We start from the raw sequence: 18893 nt of genomic DNA, 5'->3' as shown, positions 1-18893 counted from the left end.
ACTTTTGAAAATGTAACTGCTGAGTGAATGCTTCCTACTCACATGTCCCCGTATACTTTCCATCTGCTCCTGAACATGCATTAAGTTCTCCCTCCGTTTCTTCAGCAAAATCCAAACTCTGAAAAAAGTGTGAAGAGTCACAGCATGCACCTCTCATCACAACTATTTATATTTCACTCGATTACAGAACAAATACATGCGTGTTATCACCTTGTAGAATCTCAAATTAAAGGTGTGAGTTTGTGCTGGGAGGTTTTTTAAACCCTTTTTGAAACATTTTGGCTGCTCCCTTAAATATGCAATGTGCATTGCTCCATGCAATAACCTTTCACTTAAACGAATGCACTCCGTCGTGCTGTTTAGTTACAAAAAAGGTCAACCGCAGATTACCCAGACTGCCTCCAAGAGACGTGACATGCATCCGAAAATATCAGTGAATTATTTGAAGTGAAAACAATACTATCGACGATTTTTCTTTTTTCCACGTAAGGCCCACTGAGCTATGTAAGCTCTTTTTTCAGAAGCGACCTGGCCACAAATGATAGCTCAACTAAAGTGGCTTATCACGTGCATAATTCATAGCAGCCAAATACTCTGAATGTGTGATGTTGATTCTCAATGCGGAGGGAAAAAACCGGAGGACCCAGGAGAAAAATCCGCGCGAGAGACACGCAGACTCCAAATATACAGCAGGCGTCAGTGTCGGGATTGAACCTCTGACCCTCCTGCATACGAGGCGAGGGAGTTCACATCTTGCCAACGTGAACTGGACATCATTCACACCAGACAGGGGCACAACCAGGACTGCAACCTCAGTTCTAGATTTGAAGCTTTCGTGACTGCAAGGATTCATACTCTTAGTTCTTTCGGTAAAGTCACGTAGGTAAAAAATGAAATTCATTGGCTACCACATTCTGATGAGCTCCCCCCCCTCTCCTCCCCCCTCAACTTACATTTAAGGGATTACATCTTGAATCCTTGCCTCACTTGATGCAGCAAATCTGGCTGTGACGGCCCCACCTGATGACGGAGACTTGTGTTGCCTCCGAAACGTCGTGATTTTTATTGTTTTATTTTTATTAATTTCATTTTTTACCTACGTGACTTTACCGAAAGAACTAAGAGTATGCAACCTCAGTGTCTATGCAGTGGCTCACGACCAATTGTCTCGTCATGTATGCCTGCTTATCAGCCCCAGCAACTGTCCGCCTATCATCATCATCATCATCATACACGAGGTCAATGATTAAATAACTGTTTAATTACATTCACGCGTAGGCCATTTGCGTTAACACTGAATGAATTCATAACAATTGATTAAGTATTTACATTTTAATAACACTTAAAAAATCACCGCTGTACAGTTTAATTTGGATCGCCGTCCTCATGAAGCCGAGGGGAGGAGTGCTGAGGTTTACAGGAAGCGAAAAAGATTTATGATGAATGTGATTAACTTATTTGTCATATTTGGAAAAGAAAAGTTAAATAAACGTTATACATGAGAGAGGGCACAAGCAGACCGCGTGTAATGACTGAGGCATTCAATTGCGCATCTTCACCCAATTTCATCTAACATACATTTAACATAAATCTAACACACATCTAACACACATCACAAATCTGGCTGCTGCCTGATAATGCCGGTTGTAATTACTGGCGAAATGTCGTTACTCAGATTATAAATGTTGTGGATTTTCACTCCAACACACCGGTGTTGCTGTGCTAGTGACGAATTTGCACGTTCTGTTTACGTGACAAACCACACTAATTGGCTGTGTTGGGTGGTGGTGGTTTTAACGACACATTTGTATTCACGCGATCCAACCTAAAATAAACCTGTATTGTGGAACATACATCTAACATATAGCATACTTTGAACATATAACACACAGGCATATGGCTTTAAAATTGCGAGTGCGTACACGTCAAGCAGCACTGCTTGGGTGACCCCACGTGACCACCACCGTTCCACCTCACGTTCTCCCGAGAGATACCGTGCATATATCCCAGGGGTGCGCGTACCACAGGTTGGCAACCGCTGGTCTGGACCCAATGTATCTGGCGGGTTGTGCCCACTGCGGTACCTTCTGCTGCTCGCAGCTGGGCAAGGCGGCGCAGGTGATTGGCCTCTCGTCAGCGTCTCTGTCGCTCGTTCGCGGCCGGTTGGGGAGCTCCTCTCTGCTCTCTTCCTCCTTCCACTCCTCCTGAAACGTCTGGTCGTGCTGAGCCATGGCCTCGAGGATTGAGTCGTCGGTGGTGAAGAGAATTGTGTCTCCGAACTGCTCCGCGCCTGAAAGAGAGGGGGCCGTACATCCAGCGCGGCGTCGCCAGAAGAACACTTTAAATTGCAAAAGTATTTTGCACGCGGAGTGGACTCGGCGAGGATGAGTCCCAAGGTACGTGCGAGTTATACTGGTTATATCAGTCATATTCTAATGATCGGCTTCACTCGATGAACGATGAGTCGAACCGTGACGATCATTTTGGATTCTACTTTGCAAAAAACGCTGTGTGTCGCAGTGTGCTTTATACACAAAGGATGGGTGAAATATTGTATTGTACAATAAAGATGCAACAATGGCATTAAGCGCACAATAACTTACATAGTTTTGAAATATTTAAATGTAACCACATCTTGAATTCTGTACATAGAAGCACAGTCTCTTTGGGTGATGATCGAGATGGGGTGATAATAATATCGCTTCACATCAGTCTGTAAGTATGCGGTGATGCTGCTATGTAAATGCTGCGGGTTCACTCTCCAGCACACTGGCGTGCTGAAGCAGCAGCTAATTGGCACGTCTTGTTTACGTGACAAACCTCAGCGATTGGCCGCATCGGGCGGTGGCGGGTTAACAACGCGTTTACACGCACGCAATCTCTATTTACATGAAAAGAAAACCTTTCATTTACAAATCGCCACGATCAAGCCGTCCTCACCCAAGGGCATAACCGGGCAAGCATCCGTACCCTGGCCCCGGCTTACCCCCGCGGAGCGTGCCGGAAGCCTTGGCAATCTCCCCGCTGAAGACGAGGACCCCGTCCAGGGAGATGTCGAGGTGGCGCGCCCCGCGGCACGCGTGGATGCGCGACTTGTTGTAGTTCCACACGCGGATCATGGCGACGTGGCACGGCTCGGCGAAGGCGAGGTGCACCAGGTGCGCCGCTCCCGGCGTGAACGGCGCCAGCCACAGGTGGCCGTCGTCCTGCGTGCGGTAGACGCCGTCCACCAGGTTGGCGGCGACGCGCGGGTCCCGCCCGTACTCCGGCAGGACATTGATGTCGGCCGGGTCGGCCACCACATCGGCGATCTGCACCGGCTCGCCCGTGTCCGCGAAGACCTGCCGGACGTTCGAGCGATGTTTAACACGTAGGCTTTCACGACCAATATTATTCACCCGACACAGCCAGTAAGTTCCTTAGAAGGGAAATAATAAAATAATAAAAATTAAACATAATAAAATACAATTCTCACTACGTTTCGGCGTGCTCATTCAGACACTGTCTTTTCGTACAGACCTGTTCTTCACCTGAGAACGGCTGCTTGCGTTGTGGCCGAAACGTCGTGAGAATTGTATTTTATTATGTTTTATTATTATTTTATTATTTCCCTTCCACATGACTTTACCGAAAGAACCAAGAAGATGAATCCCTGCAGTCACGAAAGCTTTAAATCGAAATTTAACAGCCAGTAAGCTTTGTCACTTAAACAACGCGCCAATTGGTTACTACTTCAGCACACCGGTGTGTTGGAGAGCACATCCACAACGTTTACAATCCGAGTACGACGTTTCGCCAGTAATCACAACCTGCATCATCAGGCGACAGGCAGACTTGTGGCTGTCGCCGGCGTGTTAAACTGGGATGCAGAGTGGTCCACACGGAGGGGGGCGGCAGCGGAGAACCGACGCGCGTCTGTGGCAGTTCGAGGCCGTCGGCCATGACCGCACGCAAGACCCCGGCGTCACGTGCCGCTCCGGTGAAACCTTTTGCCGATGCGTTCGGTGGGCCCTACCTCAACGCCATTCAGGCCGACGTAGTGGCGGTCTCCCCAGGTGCTGCAAATGTTGATGAGCAGGTGTTGGCCACGTGGCAGCACTGGGATATCAAATCCTTCCCAAAGGCGTTCCACTTCTGCTTCCCAGCCGCTCTGCTGGTGGACGTCCAGGCTCCTGCACAAACGGAGCGTCCACTCAATTAGACTTCCGACGCACGGCACGTTACTGCACCGTGAAACACAATCTGTAAATAACACGAGGAAATGCGGAGCTTTCGCCAACCCGCGAAGACAATGCTTGCGCACATGAGCAACATCTAAACACATGCGAAGTCATTACACGCTATTTTTTTATTAATATAACTTATTATGAATACTGTAATGTCCATCTATATTTTGTTAAAAACATAATGTGCTTTTGTGCGAGTGTCGTCATTTAGCATTGTGGCTTCATGCATTGCTCAGTCGAGGACATGTTCTGTTGTGCGGACAGCAAAGTGAAAACTGAGTCTGTCTCGACCGTGATCCTCTCTCGAGTGTCAGCGGTACTTATTTATCATTTTATATTTCCCCATCGCCCCTCCCCTCCACCCCAAGTTCATTCCGATTGTGCTATCAGTGTCGCGAGACGAATGATCTATTTGGGTCGCTCATGAAACAGTACATTGCATCACCCCATTATAGCCACGAAACAGATATTACAGAACTACCGTTGAGATTCCTTCAAGTGACCTCTTAGCACACTAGAGGGCAACCCTCTCCCATCCGTCCATCTAATGTCAAACTGATGGGGGTTTTTTTTTACCTGCGGAACTGGAAATTTGCCAAATCAAGTGCGAAACGGAATTTAATCACGTTTTTTTGTGTTGTCATTGGTGACCGGATTGAGACGATCCAAGTGGCCACACTTGAGTGCCTGGTTTAATTGCATTATTAGGTGACGCCGTATTGGCAGTGGTGCACAGGCACATTTAATAATAAAAACCCGACACATTCGTCAGTAGCACTGCCGTAAAAAAGAGAAGACTGTAGTCTCTGGCCTCTCTATGTGCTGGGAAGTAAGGGACATAGCCCAAAAATATCGACTAATATAGATTGTTCTTCTTTGCCAAGGCCACGGCGTTATTGACGAATTCTGGAACTCAGCAGCGCCAGCTTAGCGCTCCGACTGCTAAGCCACCCAGTCTCCTCTTAAGAGAAAATGTAAACGGTCTACATTGTGCTGTAGAAGACAGTTAAGAGGAGATAAATCCACGTGACCACAGAGAGAGAGAGAGCACGTAAACTATAAATATACAGGCATCAGGGTCGGGATCGAACCCCCGACCTCTTGTAAACCAGGCGAGGGGGATAAAATCTCACCCCCTATGTCTAATCTAACAACCAATGCCTAATCGTTAGAGCTGCCCTCTTTTAAAGGTAAGTGACATAATTACATATCATTGTACCACAACATAATTGCAATTTAAATGATATTATTGGAAAAACCCCACTATGTCAAGCACGCATTAGCAATGTGGTTACGAGCATTGTGCAGGATGGGCTGTGCAGGTGATTGCAAACCGCTCACTCTCTTCCCCACGCAGACTTGTCCACATGCAGCCCGCTGCTCGTGGGGCTGCCCATGGGCTGCTTGCCATCGCTGTTCCCCCTCGCAAGCCGGGTCGAGGGGTGGCCCCAATCGCCCTTGGCGACCCGCGGCGCACAACTCCGGGACTCCAACAGGGAGCTGCCACTGTGCTGCGTCTTTCTCCACTGGACAGGAGAGGCCGTGTTCCTGTCGGCTTCACACATCCACATCACGCGCACACGTGGTGATTCGCCACCAGCGGTGTGCACACACCACTTCTTCATTTGTTTATTAATTTTGAATTTGAACTCGGTAGTAGGGTTTCAATTTGCTCGATAGTGGCTGTATATGGGATTTGGTCCTTATCTACGTAATTAATCTACAGCATTACGGGACGATTTTGCTTTGTAGTAGGGTTTTCATTGGCTTGGTAGCAGACTTCTATGGAATTTGGTCCTTGCATATAATTAACGTACGGCGATATGGGCTGCTATTAGCATGAATGACGCTATATAAGATGAAATAATTATTATTACACCACGCATAATTTGTCCCAGGAGATGATGCACCGCCACACAGAGGTGTCACCCCCTAGGAACCATGAGTGTGGTTGTCCTGCAGGAATCCTCTAATCCGCTGGAATGTGGGGGGACACACATCACAGATCCCATTATCCGCAGTTGTCTCTGAGTTTACTCCACAAGTCTGCAAAAAATTGCAAATAACTGGAAGTTGTTCAGCAATGCAGGGTGAGGAAAAATGCAAATAGGAAGAATAGTGGCATTGGTAATTGGAAATTTTAAAGACGCTACATGTTGAAGGGAAATAATAAAATAATAAAAAATACTAATTCTCACGACGTTTTTTATTATGTTTTATTATTATTATTTTATTATTTCCCTTCTATGTGACTTTACCGAAAGAACCAAGAATATTAATCCCTGCAGTCACGAACGCTTTAAATCGAAATTTACGTTACATGATGCTTTTATTAATGTATTTAATCATATTGATTCTGATCAATGGATCGAGGTACACACAAATCAGAGACGCCATTGTTATCCACTGTCAATGACAGTGATTGGGTTGAGGCAGGAAACACCACTATGGGTGGGACCGGTTACAGAGTGTCAGCCAAAGGTCCGACAAGGGCGAGAGCTCATACGCAGGTGTGAGATGGATTGTGGCATTGCAGGACCGTGAGAGAGGACTATGCAGGAAGGCCTTCATCCAGCAGAAGACAGACCACGGCTGACGATACTACAAATAGCCAAGTGGAAGCCAAACAGTCTTCAAAGTAAGATACATTGGCCTGCTGTTGCAGAAGTCCCAGCTGCTCGATGTCAAACTTACTTGAACGCTTGCCATATAATCACTTGAGACATCCACAGATGGTGGGTGTATGATGAAAAAAAAACATTGTCTGCTTCTTCGTACGGCTAATGCTGATGTAGAGACACAACTAGAATGTTATAATGAGGTGGTTGAGCCAGATACTTTCGTCAACAGCAGTGGAGTCTGTAGCTGCGATGCCTCCTCCGTATTTTGTGAATCGGGCAATGAGTCGTGATATTCCAGGGTTCTGTTCTGAGTGACCAGAGTCACCGCATACCGGGGAGTTGATTTGTTATTTAATTTACACCACTGACATGGTTTGTGCAGATGCGGTTTAGGATTACCCATAAAATAAAGCGGTGTGCATAATACATGTTTTCTCCGAAAATATTTTCACCGTCCAATATGTATACCGCGTGCGCACTTCCCCCTACATCTTGAGCCCTCATTCAGGGCTGCCCACCTAGGCAGCGACATTCGGGAGTTTCACTCCGTAGACTGTCGAGTGCCTTGCACAGTTCCTCGTGCAGATTCGCTGTGAAGCGCTGGCAGGGTGCAATTTTGTCGGCAGAGCGCACAGTGGGGTTAGTTACTGTAGGTGCCGCATTCAAACCAACAATGTTCCATTCCCAGCTCGTGCGAGCCTAAAGCCAGTCTGATAAACCGCGTGCCGGCGGTGCTGCATTAGGGAGGCGCTCTGTGTGTGTACAAACCTCTGTCTTAAATTACTCAAATAGTCACTGGAGGGGAGACATCCGATCGGCCTCATTTGGTGAGAATGCAGTGCACAGTTGTTGGAGTCTCGGCACGCTCCTAATTGGAGGGCATCAAAAGATGATCCTTGCGAAGATTTCATCGCAATTAGCCACGGTCAATCCACAGCTGGATGAAAATCTTTCCCAAGCCGTCACCGTCTCTCGCGATCCTGAGATGCAACATGTGAAGATCAATGAAAATGTCTCATTGTTATTTAATCTTATTTTGGGACGGTATTCCTCTGCATGGTAAACATGTTGGTACAGTAGCTCTCCGTATAGTATATTTCTTAAAAATATCAGAATCAGAATATTTATTTATACTGCAGGAGGAATCCCATGAGCTCTAAAGCTCTTTTTCACGCATGTCCAGTCGGGGCGGGAAAGAACGTCACAACAGTTACAAAAACACAATAGGAGTGCAAAATACAGGACAGCTAAACAAATCACCCCAACACATAGAAAATAAAAATAAACCATCCCCATCCTACCAGGCAAAGTCCACCGAGGTATTAACTTGTTTTTCAGAAGCAACCTGGCCACAGATGATAGCTCAACGAAGTGGCTTATCACGTGGAAATGTATAGTAGCCAAATACTCTGAACACACGTTGATTCTAAATGTGGAGGAAAATCCGGACGATCAGAAGAAAAATCCACGCGACCACGGGGAGAACATGCAAACTCCAAATATACAAGCGTCAGGGTCGGGATTGAACCTACGATCTCCTGCATACCAGGCGAGGCAGATAGCATCTCGCCAACTTGTATATAATAGGCAAGCCGTTCCACAGTGCAGGACAGGTAAGCTAATAGGAAGAATTAGGCCGTGGATAGCTGCAGTTGTGCTGACATTACAGCTCCAGCAGATCATTCGAGTCGGGGATAATAGGGTCATGAATAAGAAGCGTTGTACTGTACTTGTACCATAAGCAAAATTTAATCAGGCCTCATCCAGCAAATGTTATATAATGTGGTCTTCCTTGACATGTTACTGCCGTAATAGAATCATCTGACTTGGTGGGCTTTTCAATGATCTGTGGATCACGCGAATGGGACGCTGGCCTGGCAGTGACGTCTGCACGTGGGTAAAACAGTCATCACGAGGATCAACGTGCCCACTCTAAGTGGCGCTTTACCGTGTTCATTAAGGTGAAATTGGTTTTAGTGTTTTCGGGGATGGGGCTGTGACAGCAACCATGGTCCGTGCAATGGACTCTTAACCCAGAGGGTCATCTCGGTTCGATCTCCTCCCATGTAGCAAGTTGAAATTGTGGGGCACATTTCCGAAATACCCTCACCTCTGATAATTATGACGCCAAAAGGCGCCTTTTGGCGTCATCTGGTCCAACACCATGTGAGACTAGGCTCTAAGGAAAGCTGTCTCGGGTGTGGACCAATCAATTTCAAGGACAGTGCATACATTATCAGAGTTGTGTTTTTTGTTTGCATTCCGACTGCAGGTATTGTGGTCAATGCAAACATGACTCCTTGTAAAAAAAGGTGTCAGTTTTGTTGCCAGATAAAAGGGTAAAAAAACTAATTATCATATTTTGCTACTGGCAAAGGAGGTTCCAATGGTGTAAACCCTCACCTCTGTCCACCCGACCGTGTAAATGAGTTATCCGACCTCTTCCAAGACGTTCCAGCGTGGACGAGTAGGCCAACTCACCCTGCAGATCGTCCTGTTTTACCATCTCCCTCTGGAGGGGCTATCAAGGGCACCTTCCGGTGGCAGCGGTGGCACGGGCGACCCATCGCAGGCCTGCTTCACCTATAACCCTCGGCCGCCTTTTTAACGTCTTAGAGCAATGCAGCCTGCTCGGCACACCTGCGGTGGATGAGCAAAATGTTTTGTATTCAAAGCGTTGCAGTGTGTGGCCCTCGGGCACTCTTAAGTGAAATGAGTGTACGCTCCACACGCCCGCTCATTAATCACGGGCAAACGCATCGCTCTTTAACCTGCGTCACTGGCGCGTCCCATGCATTATTCATTGCCTATTTACTGCTTGGCCAGATGCAGGATTTCGGCATTGCAACGCCAATTGCTGTCATAAGACGGGATGGCACCGTTTTAAGCGTCGCTGTGATTGATGTGAATCACTGGGCCAATCTGTAGTTATTTACTGTGAGCCAAAGATTAGTTATTCTTACCGTGGTCTCACTGCCGAGGTGTAAGGAGGAGATCGTCAAAATGACACCGTGTAATGAGCTTAATTGTTCGTTTTGGCAAAGTGGGCCTTGAATGAGGGTCTACTTGCCCAAACGTCACCTATTACAATATTTACATTCTTAAGGCCACTGTGTTATTGATTAATGTGTTGAGTTTTGTTAATATCACTGAGTCGTCGTAATGCTTAGCAGTTGTCAGTAGCGCAATATCACTGAAGTCACACGGCGCCATTTGCATGCCTTCGTGTGTGTCTGCAGAAACCACTACAACCCGTATATCTGTGTGTATTTCCTTTTGACTATCATTATATAAGAGCCGGTGAGTGTCCTTGTAGATAATTGTGCTGCTGCCGCACAGGAAGTGTCAAGATAGCAAGACAAATATTTTGTATTTTATTCCCTGACCTAGCTTATGGTGAAAAACACCCCTCCGTCAACTTCTTATCAAGGAAAGAAAATAAAGAATTACACTTCCACGGAAAACTGTGGAAGAGAGACCCACTGCTCAGCTGTGTCTGCAGTTTGCCTGTTTGAAAGAAATTGACGCAGCCTTGCAAGTGCTTGCTCATGCCAATGTTGGGACAAGGGCCCACACTCGTGGGATCTCTAAAGCCCATCTAGAGGGTATTCCCACCTATTCTCTCAAGCTGGACAGATATCTTGGAAGAAGTGGGCGTACACCCACACTTCATCCCACTGCACACACGAGCTGTCGATCAAAGAACTGTGGTGTTACCCATTCATACTGTTGCGTGGACAGGCACGGAGATTTCAGAAACGTGCCCCGTTGTTGCGACTGTCGTGCCACGGGTTCGAACCGATGATCTCTGGGGATTCAGTCCAGTGTGCTGGTCAATACACCACAGAAGCATCTCGTTTAACATCTAAGCTTTATTTTTCGTGTTAAAAAATTAGCCTAATTTTTTGTGTTAAAGTATATATTAAATGGTGCCATCCAAACTATTAAGAACAGTGGGCATGGGCAAACGAGGCCATCAGAGGGGATGCCATGCGAAGGGGTGATGCTCAAGAATAATAACGGCACACGTCCTCCAGTGTGACCTTCAAGGAGATGGAGTGATGAAATCGGTTCGTGTGCAGGAGCTCCATGGATTGCTGCATCACGAGGGCACAAGAGATGGTGACGGTGTAGGGAACCCTTCATCCAGAAATAGATTGATCATGGCTGACGGTGATGATGACGATGTATGTCATCGATGGATATCAAAACGCTAGAATTGCATTGTCTTTCCAAAAGTGCTGAGTAACTGTTTGCGAGACCGGGGCAGACAGCCAGGCAGAGGACAGGGACATGGAGCAGGCGTGTGTCAGCCTCTTCATCGGGATGATACGCCACTTTACCGTGTCATTTGATTACGATACGAAATGAAAAAACGGAATGGAGTGATTTGCCATGAATCTAATTACGTTTAAGCGCCGTGTATTTTTTTTCTATTTGCTAAGACATTATACACACACCAGGCTATCGTTTTAATGTCAAGTTAAAGCAGTCACTATCAATTGACAGGAATAATTTCAAATTCATTTCGTTTAACAAGGTAAGAACTCAAGACTCTACAGTAGTCTCAAATGTCCCCTCGTTTTGCGTTTTTATTTTAATAAAAGGCCAGTGAACACATTTAATTCGAGCGAAAATATATAGTTTACGTAACCAGTCGTTTACGAGCCAATTCGTCATTCGTGTCCGATATAATGATGGCAACACGCGATCCAATCAGCTGGTACGGGCGCACTGGATGCATTGTTTACATCGCAGTCTCGCGATAGATCGTGGAGGCTTATCCAGTGGTGGCTTGACCACATCTCATGGTGATGATGTTGAATTATGGAACCAGAATGCACGAAAAATCAAAAGGGATTAATTAAATTAAATATTAGTGGTATTTTATCTTTGCAAATCAATCATTTATTTAACTTAATGCCACAAAAAAAACTCTGCAAGAGTTGGCTACATGCGACATTGTGAATCTCTCAGCTCATGCTAAAACTCTGTAACGTTCCTGAAAGAGTCGCCTGCGTTTCATTGGTCCATGCAGTCGAATACAATGATCCATTTTACCCGAATAATTTTTTTTTTAATGCGCTGAAGGGTTTCCGATTAATAATGTCAGTGTCTCAGCTTCGTGCAAGCCATTGGTGGCAGAGTCCGGGCCCGCATTTGATTGGTCGATGCGACCGTGCAGGATGAGATGACAATCGGATTACTGTACAACGCACGTGCGTCCGTCGTTGGCTCCTCGTGCGTGTGCACAGGCTTAGTACTCGTTCAGTGGGGGGCGGGGGGGGGGCTCGTGGGCTGACAGGGATGGATGGGTGGAAGGCCCTCAACCCAGTCCTCGAACAAATTCATAATGCATGTGCACTCAGATTTGGCAGCTCTTCTGACATCACGGGTGTGCCAGGCAGGAGCGGGTGGGCTCGGACAAGCACTCTGGCAAAATAAACCGGCTGGAAAGATGTCAACGGGTTAGGTTACGACAGCAGTCGTCGGGAATTTTTACTTGTTTGTTTGCCATGATGAAGGTTCACGGATTGCCCAACATGTGTTTTAGGACATTAGCTGATTTGCATACACCGATTAACCACCCTTAATACGTGATTATTTTTAATGGGGTACGTCATTATAATTTTAGATTATGGCTGGACATATTTCTCCTACAATTGTAACTGTTATAATTAATCTTAATTGTGTGATTAAGGTTAATGTGTCATGTGTTTGTTTACACGGCAGTTCCAGAATTAATGATGTTGCAGAGATAATTATCAGTAAGAATCCTGTGTATTCTTCCCCTTCATTGCGTCATTCCGTTTTGAACAATTATCATTTGTGCTCGGGTTAGGACAAATTTCATATTTACTTTCGCTGTCATTGCCAAGAAAGAAACACTGCTTAATTATAAACGTGCTCAACGTTTAAGTGACTGCCGTTTCGATGTTGGCACGTTGTTCCTTGAGCATTTCATTCGTGTTGTACTGTACGTGTTTGCCTATAAACCCAACCCATATACAAGGTTTACAAGTGACGGGGTGTGGTCATCCCTTGGCAAGCCAACACGAAGGGAGACTTTAGTACGGTTATGAATACTAAATAATCATGGAATTGCAGCTCTTAGTCAACACACTGCTGGATGGGCGCCTTCTGAAGCCATCCAAATCTTTCACGGCTCTGCGATGTAATAATATTCACACACAGCATTCTTACCATGTTTTGACATTCGTATTTTACAGTATTTAAAAATGGTGTGCGCACGTGAGTCAGACATGCAAGTAAGACAATTAAGTCAAATCGTTGCGTTTGCCATTTGACATGACTGCCAAATAACAGTTGACACGTTCTTTCTTTGTACGTCATTTCTCAGCTGTGAATGTGCTCCCACTCCCACCACTACCATCTGTTCATTACCACAAGAAGTCGCTATGAAGCGGCTGCAACGCAATATTAGCAGGGTAGGGGTTTTTTCTGCAGACCGCATCAACCACTTTGGAAGAGTAAATTATGTCCGTTGTTACTCTTTGAACAGATAAGCTAGAAACTAAACGAACTGGCCTTTAAATACAGGTGTGCACACACGGGGGATGACGAGTTTCATGGCAAAATAAAGTGAGCAGCTTTTGCAATTTGAGAATTGAATGTGGTCACGTGTAGTCGATGTACTCTGGTAAAAAGGGCTTTGTGATGAATGAGACTTGCGAACAGGGTGGAGGAGGGCAGGTGACACAGAGAGGCATTGGCGTGTCACCCAGGGGCTGGAGACCAAGGGGAGATCTAAATGCAGATGTGGAACTTTGAACAACGATGATGGGATCTAGCCGAAGGAAGAGGGGCCAATATCCAGTCACACGAATGACCTCGGCCGTGATGACCTCTTGGCATCAATGTATCCCGATGCATGTCATGCACACTACACTCCGTGTGTGTGAAATCACACAGTGCATAAGGCGAATTTGGGTAATATAAAAAAAAAACATCGAAACGTACAATATCTGAGGATGGTAAATGGAACTTATTAAAATGTAATCCCTGTAAATGTAATCAAGTGTATCAATATAAACATTGTATATGAAAAATAATAGGTTTTACCATTTTTGGCAATTAAACAGGAGGTGTTAAGATGCTCAAGCACCAAATAAAAACATTTTGCAAGGAATAAAGTGACTGCATTAACCACACCACGTGGTGCTTGTGGTAACAATTTAGTGTTTGAACATTTTACACCTGTTGCATTGCCAGAAAAGATGAAACCTATTCTTATTTTTCACAAATATGGAGAACAATACCTAAGAAACTCTACTTAGCCTAAAGGGAATCTTGAAAAGCCTTAATACTCTGTATGTCGTGATGTAAATGATGTTGTTCTTATACTCTGGTTAGAGCGCAGTGGTTACCGCACTGCACTGCATCTTTGAGCCTGGCGACCTGAGCTGGGTTCCTGGCCATGGATATCTTCACAGTGGCGAGTGATGTCTGAACTAGATCTATCTAGCAGTGGAATGATGAAGGCCTACGAGTTATAATAATGGCTAATCATTGTAACCAGGTATGGCCGATGCGGCCACCTGATGCACAAAATGGCGCATCGAAGATTCGGCGGCCTGCGAGCAGTGCGGCCACCAATCCCAAACGATCGACCGCCATATCGTAATCGGCTGATTGTGTAAACAGCTGATTGTGTAAACGGCTGATTGTGTAAACTGCTGATTGTGTAAACGGCTTATTGTGTTAACAGCTGATTGTGTACACGGCTGATTGTGTAAACGGCTGATTGTGTAAACGGCTTATTGTGTCAACAGCTGATTGTGTACACGGCTGATTGTGTAAACGGCTGTTTGTGTAAACGGCTGATTGTGTAAATGGCTGTTTGTGTAAACGGCTGTTTGTGTAAACGGCTGATTGTGTAAACGGCTGATTGTGTAAACGGCTGATTGTGTCAACGGCTGATTGTGTAAACGGCTGATTGTGTCAAGGGCTGATTGTGTCAACTGCTGTTTGTGTAAACGGCTGATTGTGTCAAGGGCTGGTTGTGTCAATGGCTGATTGTGTCAACTGCTGTTTGTGTAAACGGCTGATTGTGTCAACGGCTGATTGTGTAAACGGCTGATTGTGTAAACGGCTGATTGTGCAAACGGCTGATTGTGTAAACGACTGTTGTCTTGACTCCTTTAAAGGAGGAATGGACGAGATCCACTCCGCCTCTGAACAGACAATTGAGTGGATAACAACATCTAAAATTACATCTTTAATCTGCTGCTATGAATCCAAATGAAAGAAGAAGATTGTAACTTGTAAATATGTTTTTGTATTGATGATGTAGATCAAATATTAGGGACAATCTCCACATTGCTAAAATAATACAAATGCAAGCACCATGCTCTCCCAGTGACTGGAGCTTTCATCCGATATAGATCTGTCCATCCAATCTTTCATTGAACATTTTCATTGAAACCACTACAAAAGATATTCTTCCATAACGATCACCTATGAGATGGTCTGCAATTTTTTTTCTCCCAACACTCAACTGATGTTAACGTTTTGAAGCAACCATCATCATAACTTACGCATACATTGTTTAAAATACAAATACCACTACAAGTACGAACCAAATGTAATGCCCTTACAATTGTTGCGCGTTTGTTCTCTCTCTCATACCGGGTAAATAACCATTTGGAGATTCTCTGCCGCGTCCCCTTCCGTCGGCCCGCTCCACTCTGTCGTTGGACGAGCGGCGTCCGTGGCTGGGAGATCTCTGGCCCTCGTCGTCGTGAATTGAGAGCTTCCTGAGAGCCAGCAGGCTCGTGGTGTCCCGCTCCACCGGGGTTTTTGACAGGGAGGAGGTCGTGCCCTTTCAAGCGGTGCTTAGTTCTGTCCAGGCTAAAGTAACGCCGGTCGGGTATTTCAAAGCGTTTGCCGGGATTTCCTAACGTCGGCAGATGGTCGCTCTCGTTCTCCAACCTGCTGCTGGCCGCCACGTGGTGCAGTCTTGGTGCTGGTCCCATCAGTCCTGTCGCGTGCATCAAGTCAGCCGTGGTCCTCCTCGGGACTGGTAACGCTGCGGAACTGCGTCTCGGCTCGTCCGTGTGGCGCTGGGCACTCACATCGCAGTCGCCCCCTCGGAGCTGCCAGCTGGGTCGCCTGTCGGGTGGAGAGACACCGTCCGGAGACTCTCCTTCAACGGGGCCTCGGAGTGGACATCTCCCCAGTGAGGGAGGGAGTTCCAGCTACGTGCTGCCATCGCTTCTTGGAAGCTAGTTGCCCAGAATACACGTCGTCCATTTCACGCAGACAGCCTGAGTGAACCTAGAAGAAAACAAAGAGAGTCGCAATAAATACGAATGCTGTGTCCGTATCATAAAGTCAAACAACAATTGAGTTACATTCATGTTGGCGTAAGCATGCGTCATTATGCTGTTTGTTGCTGGAAACTTCCAACGCGATCTATTTTTCTATGTGGCCAAACTTTATTTTTTATTTTCTGTAAGTGAAAATATGTTTTTTTATAAAAAATTATAAAATGAATAACATTCGTGTTTTTCTACATTTTGGTACTCCTGTATGTTCATAAGTAAAACAACTATTTTGCTCAAACATAAATTAGCAACAATTTTAATAAAGAACAGTACTGCCATACATGCAAAAACGTTTAACTACATATCATGCTCAGCATGACTGAGAAAGTAATGCAGCTGACAATGCTATAGATTGTCCTGTTGTAACACCTTTTTTTGTATGTAGTTAATCATTCTAAGCAGACATTATTCAGCGTATATAAAGACAAAGTCACATTTATTTTGCTCCTATTTTTTCTGAACCATAATCTTCTTGAGTTATTTATCATTTGCAGTTCATTCCCAATGGACGCTATAATTCTTGGAGGTCTGTTAGAGGGAGTGAACTGGAAAACAGCAGAATATCGGCACCTAGGTGAGCAATTGAAGGTGAACCGGGAATCAAAATGAAAGAATAAAGAGACCAAGGTGGAGAGGTATTGGAAAACGATACATGGTTATGGAACGAACTGTGGCAATGTGTCTAAAGAAGAATGTTTTTAATCCGTATGTAGTGCTTGCTATGACAAGATTCAGAGACACCGCGGTCATTAACAACGCAGAGAGATAAAGTCTGAAAAGAAACGTGGAGAAGCGTGGATAGATGCACGCTTGGAATCGCATAGAGATACAGAAATCAGAGTAAAATGGGTTGGAGGACATACATAGGCTAAGACACACAATTCAAACTGTTGAAGAGAAGTGGGCTTGATTCTAGATTTATATGAATAAAAAGTGTGCTGTACTTGGCCCTCCCCCCCCCTCTCCAACCATTATATAAACGGAGTGGTAGCTCCTGCAATCTCTCATTTACTTGATACAGCTGTCGTGGCTGTGACGGTTCCACCTGAAGACGGAAGCTTGTGTTGCCTCCGAAACGTCGTGATTTTTATTTTATTTTACTTTTCTTAATTTTAATGTTTTACCTACGTGACTTTACCGAAAAAACCTAAGAATATAGAAGTGGGCTTGGCCAGCTGGAAGGGATGATGGTGATGATGATGGTCGATGGGTCCGTGATAACGATGAAGCGTCCCAGAAGGATGTCGACCAAATGTATGGGGAGATGAAGTCGGCTCGCGTGAGGCTGCTGGGTGGATTGTTGACATCACAGGGTTGTGAGACGTGGGTGGTGGCTTGTGAAGACCTCGATCCAGAAGTTGACTGACCATACTTGATGATTACATAGTGATGATGATGATGATCCAGAAGTTGACTGACCATACTTGATGATTACATAGTGATGATGATGATGATCCAGAAGTTGACTGACCATACTTGATGATTACATAGTGATGATGATGATCCAGAAGTTGACTGACCATACTTGATGATTACATAGTGATGATGATGATCCAGAAGTTGACTGACCATACTTGATGATTACATAGTGATGATGATGATGATCCAGAAGTTGACTGACCATACTTGATGATTACATAGTGATGATCCAGACGTTGATTAACCATGCCTGATGATGATTCCAAAGTGATGATGATGATGGTCCAGACGTTGATTAACCATGCCTGATGATGATTCCAAAGTGATGATGATCCAGACGTTGATTGACCATACCTGATGATGACATTGCGTTGTTACAAAGCGAAAGCTAAAATATTCTAGTTGCCTATGTATATTGCTTAAACGAGACTTAGAATTGCATTGACACATTTTTGTTCAGAAAGTAGCTCAAGTGGCAGAAGAGGCAGACTATCTATAGCCACATTGTTGACATTTAGCGAGCTCGTAAATTAACCTGAAAAACCAGAATTGAAAAAGGAATGTCTGTTCTCACAGCCCTCTGGATACGATGGCGTTTAAAGAGTCCAATGTTTTAGTGTCACACAGCTGTACATTGGCAAAACGCATCGTTTATCTCCGACACAATGCCGATCGCGTTCACCACAACCATTGCTCAAGCGCAGGAGGAGGAGGGGTGGCTGTGAAACGCGAGACAAACCGTCCCTTGGTGCCTTTTATAAAAGTAGTTTTGGTAAAATAAATAAAAAATAAAAGTCCCTATTTAGACTGCCTGTGCAAGTCGAACGACTACAAGTTGTCGCAGCGCGGATGTGAAACCACCACCTTTTCAAGACCGTCGTTGCATCTCGACGTACGGTAATTAAATCGCACAGCCTCGCGAGAAACAATAGCATCGATCGGTCCAGGCACGACACCTTGAAGCCGTCGAGAATGTCACCACGAAACTGTCTGTGCTGTGTCAGCAGGGTCGTTATGCCGCTGCTAAGTTCCACTGGCAGGGCTCAACAAGAACAGGGGCGGTACAGCAGAATGAGCAGCACGCAAACAGAAAGTCCTGCAAAATTGCTTTACAAAATTGAACAGGAGATAAATATTTTAAAATAATTTTTTTAACACGCTTTAATGAAATCTACCGTACGAGTAATGGCAGAACTCCACGACTCCAGGTTAGTGGCCCCGAGGCTTGCCACAACGTAAGGGGCCGTGGCCAATGACAGCCAACGTGAGTTGAGCGTGGA

General features: G+C 45.4%; 1 protein-coding gene across 4 annotated transcripts in view; it reads right to left on the bottom strand.

The window, feature by feature from the left end:
- LOC133353576 (katanin-interacting protein-like) overlaps positions 1–18893 on the bottom strand; it is a 43906-nt gene that overhangs the window by 19893 nt on the left and 5120 nt on the right. For 3 of the 4 annotated variants that reach the window (XR_009756406.1, XM_061569926.1, XM_061569925.1), the window contains exons 2-7: positions 15497–16144; positions 5568–5781; positions 4016–4172; positions 2987–3341; positions 2085–2290; positions 43–118 (exon numbers count right to left, since the gene is read on the bottom strand). Coding sequence is in view for 2 of the 4 variants with exons in the window: in XM_061569926.1 (XP_061425910.1) it covers positions 43–118; positions 2085–2290; positions 2987–3341; positions 4016–4172; positions 5568–5623 (850 nt within the window). In the remaining 2 variants the exon portion in view is untranslated. Of the gene's footprint in view, positions 1–42; positions 119–2084; positions 2291–2986; positions 3342–4015; positions 4173–5567; positions 5782–15496; positions 16145–18893 lie in introns of those variants that run through there. The other variant, XM_061569924.1, reaches the window with a different exon arrangement.

The sequence above is a fragment of the Lethenteron reissneri genome, chromosome 44 (genome assembly GCF_015708825.2).
Source record: "Lethenteron reissneri isolate LAM-NWPU_2019-01 chromosome 44, ASM1570882v1, whole genome shotgun sequence".
Taxonomy (NCBI): domain Eukaryota; kingdom Metazoa; phylum Chordata; class Hyperoartia; order Petromyzontiformes; family Petromyzontidae; genus Lethenteron; species Lethenteron reissneri.
The sequence above is the reverse complement of the archived record's forward strand: the minus strand, read 5'-3'. Positions and strand labels throughout refer to the sequence as shown.